This window comes from Carya illinoinensis, chromosome 11 (assembly GCF_018687715.1).
Source record: "Carya illinoinensis cultivar Pawnee chromosome 11, C.illinoinensisPawnee_v1, whole genome shotgun sequence".
Lineage (NCBI taxonomy): Eukaryota > Viridiplantae > Streptophyta > Magnoliopsida > Fagales > Juglandaceae > Carya > Carya illinoinensis.
This window is the reverse complement of record NC_056762.1, coordinates 4,759,225-4,765,813: the sequence shown is the minus strand read 5'-3', so window position 1 is coordinate 4,765,813 and position 6,589 is coordinate 4,759,225. Positions and strand designations below refer to the sequence as shown.

The window sequence follows — 6,589 nt, the reverse complement described above, 5'->3', positions numbered from 1 at the left end:
AAATTTCGTCCCTAAGAATACCGTTCGAACGGTCTGGCTTAACCGTCGTCATTTTGGAACGAAATTCAAATTTCGTAACAAATTCTCACTTTTTGAGATGATTTTCAATTCGTCCCAAATTAATTTCGTCCCAAAAAATGTTTTTTGTTGTAGTGGTGGTAGCTCATTCTTTAGCTAGATATGCATGGAATATTGAGGATATTAATGTTTGGTGGGATCATATTCCTTCTTTTGTTCACCATTCTTTATGGTTTGATAACATTTGATGTATTGGTGTTTTTAATGAAGTTACTAGTTATCAAAAAAAAAGAAAAAACATTGTCAATGCTCCTATTTTTTTTTCATCCCGTGTGGAGATCAAATTACAAAAGAGATGAAAATTTATGAAACAATGAAATGATTTTAGATATTTTATAAATAATAAAAAATAATAATAAAATAATAAATAATAATATAGTATGTTGAGAATACTCAACTATCCAAACTGTAAAAGACCATAACTTAATCACAAATCAATTAGAAAATTATCAATTAATTAAATTAAAAAATAAATTATCATCAAGCTGAAAAACATACTAAAAAACTAATTGGCATTTATAAGATCAAAAAAATTAAACTCCTAATCATTCACCAGATTGAACCAAACGTGGCAAGTGTCACTTACGTACTGATCATTTTCTAGTATAAAATTTAGAGAAATATTAATATTAGTTCACAAAGATTATTATGTCTAGCTAACAAAAGTAAAGGCTTGTACAAATTAACTAATGTACGTACGTACGTAGCTTCCTCGTGTGAACATTAAATTACAAAATTCTTTAGACTTAATGTGTCACATCTAACAGCATCGATTTCTAAGGAAAATTTAACGCAGATTAATGGACATGATAGGACATAATAGGACAGACTCATTTAACATGACAACTGATCTGAATATTTTTTGACATTTTCTAATTGGGGACCGACCTTTTCATCGTTTTTTTGAACTATTTTTCTTGATTTCAGATTACATTAAACAACTACAATTAACAACATCAAGTAAAGGGTTCGAGATATGACTTTAATAATTTGTCTAGAAGTAATGCTTGCACAGGGTAGCTTTAATATCTGGCTAGCACATATGGCTGTAGACATATATCTTGATCACAAATGGTGAACAAACAGGGCTTAATTAAGTACTGTTGCTGAATGCTAGCAGCTCTGATGAGAAACTAGTCAGATTTGCATGCAGAAACCCACTCAATTTTTTAGTTCTTTCAATCTTTGCCATACCCTTGAAGTCTCAACCCCAATTCTTGAAATCTTCGCCTGGAAAAATCATCGAACAGGAATAAGGATTGGGATCGAAGAAAATAATTATCGCAAAAGAATTACTAGCATTTAAGATGTTGTATATATAGATATATACCTGAGCATGAATTGGATGGAAAATTTTATCACCCACAGGATAAAAGCTACTGCTGACAACTTCAGCACCTGCTTCCTGAAGAATACAAGTAACCTCATACATGAAGTTCTTCTGCAACCCACTTATCCAAATGACTTCTATACTGGAACCCAAGTCTCTTAAGTCAACAATAGGAAGCGATGAGCCAATCCCCATGTTACTGCTATTACCTAAACTCCCTGCAACTTGTTCCTTCCTACGCTTTAACTTTTCTATTCTTTCCCTCAGCTGGGTGATATAGCGGGTGGCGTAATCGATCTTATCTTGCTGCGAAACCATGTCCTACAACATATAATATAGAAAAGAAATAATTAGTAATTAACCAAATTAAACTATCTAGCTCATGTACTGAAATTAACAGATCAGGGTACTTGAATATGATCTCTTCCAAGTTATAATTAACTAAAGAAAAAGAAAGGAGACGTAGATTAATCAATATCGTGAGGTAATACTAATATATATATATATATATATATCTATATAGGAGGTAATGCATGTGTCTATAACTGAATGTATATGTATGGATGGATTAATCTGGAATTCATCATATCGTATTATTAATTTAGACTCTTAATAAGTAATAAGCAAGTATCACGTCATTGAAAATAGCTCATGTAAAGCAGGCCTTTAGGTTATGTTTGGATGTCGAGATTATGAGTTGTGAATAGTTATATTTCGTGGATTCCATTAAAATGTGTTTAATTTTATTATGAAAAGTTAAAAAAGTAGAGAGTCTTATTAATTATTGATTTGAAATGCGTTGAGTTTGATTCAACATTTACTAATAACAACCTTAATGTTGTAGTACTGTTAGTACATGATGCCAATAATTTCAAAGAAACAGTACGTACTGCAAATAAATCAAGCCGATATTATTTATGCCAACAATTTAGAAGAAACGGGACGAATAGAAGACATTGGCATTTTTTTCAATGGTGCAGGCGAGAAGATCTCTACGCCATATCATGAACACATACGACCGACAGAGTACTACCAAAATCAATAAATTGCAAGAAACAGCTAGAAAAGGTCATGTTGGTTGTATCTCTCCCCCTCTTGAATATCAACTCTCGTTTCAATTACACTCATGCCCAGCTAAATCTCGTTAGTTCGATTAATGTTTTCCAACGATATCGTCATGTATAGTCTCTCATATGTATCTGATAACCTAGCCCTTTGATCCCATTATAACCCCACTGATCATCCTCTTTCTAATTAACGATATCGTCATGTGTTGTCTCTGATGATCTGATGATCAGATGATTATATAAACACTTTGTACAGATCGACTTCTAATTAATGAACTGCTAAGCTTATACCTAAAGTCCAAAACGTACGATGATGAATGCAAGTGCAGAAAAAGTTGGTGAAATTAGCTCATGATCGACTCTGAAACCAAAAAAGAAACAAAGCTTAATTTCCAATGGAGGGGTTTCCATGAATTCGAGAGAGCAGATAAAAAAAAGAGTTAATGCGTTTAGTCTGCAAGCATGAAAATCATATCTTCAACTAAAAATAGATGGTGAATAATTCGCTGTGAGTACCCTGGAGGGTTTGAAGTGGTGGAGATCAGGAATAAGAGAACCAAGCTTAAAGCATAGCCCTTTCATATGGATTCTTCTGTTCCTCTCCACTGTCTTTCTATCAGGCTTCGTTGCATCATCAGTACTGCTTGTCTTCTTCATTTTCAACCCTCCAATATGATCACTATGATCTCTAGCTGATCTCTCTCTCTCTCTCTCTCTCTCTCTCTCTCTCTCTCTCTCTCTCAAGGCAGGCAGCTTTCATGGGCATGGAGAAATAATACAAAAGATTCGAATTTCGCAATTAAGGTAAAAGAAACGTAGGAAGCACAAAAGCAAGTTAGTGGAATTCACAGGAAAGATCCGTTGTCAAAGCCGAATAGTAAATTAGATTTATTCATGCATTCAAGTTTGTTCTGGTGTGAATGGTCGCCATGCAGCCGGCCGTTCCCTTTGATCTGTCTCTTGTTATCTGATAAAAACGTCTGTGCTTCCACCTACCATATATTTATCTAATCTTGATGACACATGATATATAATTATGTTCTTTTTACTGCTCTTCCTATCAAAACAGGAGGGGGGCCGGGCGCTTGGTTTCCCAGTGTGTTTCTGCGATCCTAAATTCTTTCTCCTTGAAGGTAGATGTTTTTGCGAAGACAAATATAAATAATTAAATTTATATATATATCTTCTTGGCCATTATTTTAATCTCTTGGAATAAGTGTTGATTTTATATAACATTAAAGTTAACTCCTCGTCTCGAACCTTAATCGTACGTATACTTTATGTCATTTAATTAAAAATTCGATATTCCATTTATAAAGAAATTAACAGATCAGCCTGACCCATACAAGAGAGCAAAAAAATGTTAAAATAAATATAAATAATTAAATTTATCTATTTTCATTAACTCACAATTTTCTCAATAAGCTACATGCATGGCGGAATATATGGCTATCTGATGCATAACCGCTCAAATAAATAAAAAAATATATGTAGTCTAATATTGAAGATATCATGAGTACTACTGCTTTTCTCATGAACATTTCTTGCATTTGTCCTGCACATGTTCAATTTCAAGAGGAAAACGTAGAACTTTTTAGGAAAACATTCCATTTCTTGCATTTATCGTGCGCATGTAATTTAATATTGCATTTATCGTGCTCATGTCGTCTGGTTTGCAGTCTACATGGGACTTACTAATTAATAAGAGTAAATTGAGTAATGATCTAGTTTGCATTAACTTTTTAAGCTATACATAAGACGGATTTTGATTGGTCAATATTTAAATATTACTCTTTTTCTTTTAATTTAAAAAGTTAGATCAAACTACGTACGTACCCGGCCAGTCGCATTCTTTTCTTTTCGTTTTAAAGTCTTTCATGTGTGAAACAACTGTCATTTTTATTATAGTTTCGCTTGACTCTCTCTCTCTTCCTCTCTCACATACATTTTCTCTGGCCAGTTTTTAGGATTTTCTCCCCTTATCTGGGCAGAGGGGTTCGGAGCTTCAGCTCCGTCCACCACCTCCCCTAGCCAGGCCCCGGTAGCTTTTCCAGTTTTAGGATTTTTCATTTATCTAATTTCCCTAATTTTTTCTTTAGTTTTCTCTCCGTTGCGCCGACTTGTTAAGTGCACAATCACTACAAAAAAAATGGTCTTTTATGACCAATTTATAATAACGAAAAGATTATTAGCAACTAATTTTAGTTGCTAATAGTCTTTTCGTTGCTATAAATTTGTCGCAAAAGGCTATTTTTTTGTAGTGAATTATGAATTGTAATAATAAAAGGACAACTTTGGCCAATATGAGGTGCCAGTAACCTTCCTCACACAATATTTAGACAAACACTTGATAACTTCAATGATAAACTCAAATGGACTTAAATAGAAGACTCAATGTAGCGGAATAACTGCCCATAACCAACATGGCACACAACCACCTAACGGATAATCATAACATACTTGACCACGTCTTACCACTATAAAAAATATGCTTTTTAGTAATGGATTGAAGATAGTGACAGTCTTCAAACCGTCACTAAAAGGCTTTTTCTGTGACGGTTTGTGGGAACTGTCACTAAATGTTGGGGAAGAAATTTTTAACGTTCGAACGTTTTAGTTATTTTGTTCGCACGTCACCCTAACATTCGAATGTTATGTATATTTACGTGCGAACATAAAAAATTTTAGCGCCAACTTTCGAACATTATATGTACTTACGTGCGAACGTAATAATTATTAGTGCCAAAGTTCGAACGTATAGTTGTAAAGTTCGAACGTTATATGTTAATTTGCAAAAATTAATCATAATATATATTTGTTTAATATTAAGGTTGCATAATATTAAAGAAAATTGAGAGTATAAATTAAGCTACAATATCTCCGACGTGTTTCTTAAGACACGAAACATGGAAGGTGGGAAAGATCTGAGATTCTTTGGGGAGATCCAGCATATAAGCAACTTTCCCGATTCTTCGAAGGATCTGGAAAGGCTCGTAGTAGTGAGGTGATAGCTTCAAGTTTCTTCACATGGCTACGGACATCAGACGATGGGGTTTCAATCTCAGGTAGACCCAGTCTCCTTCCTTGAACTCCCTTTTGGTTCTCTTCTTATTAGCATAGTACTTTATCTTGTTTTGTGCTCCTTGCAGATTTTCGTGTATTAGTTTAGCTACGAAGTCCCTGTTTCGAAGCTCCTCCTTCACTGCTTGCACACGGAGTATTCCTAGCTCATAAGGCAACATTTTGGGTGGAGGTTGTCCATAATTAGCCTCATATGGTGAGATCTGAATAGAACTATGCCTTGTTGTATTATAAACATATTCTGCGAGAGGTAGCGATCATGTCCAATCCCTTGGCCTGTCATTGGAAAAACATTGTAAATAACATTCTAAACTTTTGTTTGTTACCTTTGTTTGTCTATCTGTTTAGGGATGATAGGCAGAGCTCATTAATAGCTGTGTTCCACATATGCAAAATAATTCTTTCCAGAACTGACTTGTGAATATCGGGTCTGTGTTACTGACTATGGTCTGGGGCATGCTATGTAGCTTGAAAATATTTTCCATGAAAACCTTGGCTACTAATAGTGCTATATAAGGGTGAGTTAGTAGAATAAAGTGAGCATATTTGCTTAGTCTATCCACAACTACCATTATAACAGTACGTCCCTTAGCTGAGGGCAATCCTTCTAAGAAGTCCATACTAATGTCGTCACAATTTCTCTGTAGTATAAGGAGAGTTTGAAGCAACCCCACTGGGTGGAGGGATTCAACCTTGTTCCTCTGGCATACATCACATTCTCGAATGAAAGTTCTTACATCATTGCACTAACAAGGCCAGAAAAACTCCCTTTTGACTCTTGAATTTGTCTTATGAATTCCTATGTGGCCCCTTAATGGACTGCTGTGAAAATACTACAGGATCTATTGCTAGAATGGCACAAGGGTTCCCAAGTGAAGCCTACCCTTATAAAAGAGTAGCTCATTACGAACTTGGTATACTGTTGAATCCAAGCTCCCTTGATGGTAGAGGTTAATTGACATCTACAACATTGGATCTTTGTGGTAAGACTTTTTTTAACTCATCTATCCATATTGCTTTGATTATACTGATT

General features: G+C 34.6%; 1 protein-coding gene across 1 annotated transcript; it reads right to left on the bottom strand.

Moving 5' to 3' along the window:
• Positions 1 to 1,099: 1,099 nt before the first annotated feature.
• On the bottom strand, positions 1,100 to 3,210 carry LOC122280412 (transcription factor bHLH162-like). Its single transcript, XM_043091303.1, has 3 exons — positions 2,992 to 3,210; positions 1,409 to 1,729; positions 1,100 to 1,308 (listed from the first exon to the last, which is right to left on the bottom strand). Exons 1-3 carry the CDS (start codon positions 3,130 to 3,132, stop codon positions 1,240 to 1,242), a joined length of 531 nt encoding a protein of 176 aa, XP_042947237.1. The 5' UTR covers positions 3,133 to 3,210; the 3' UTR covers positions 1,100 to 1,239.
• Between the last annotated feature and the right edge of the window lie 3,379 nt (positions 3,211 to 6,589).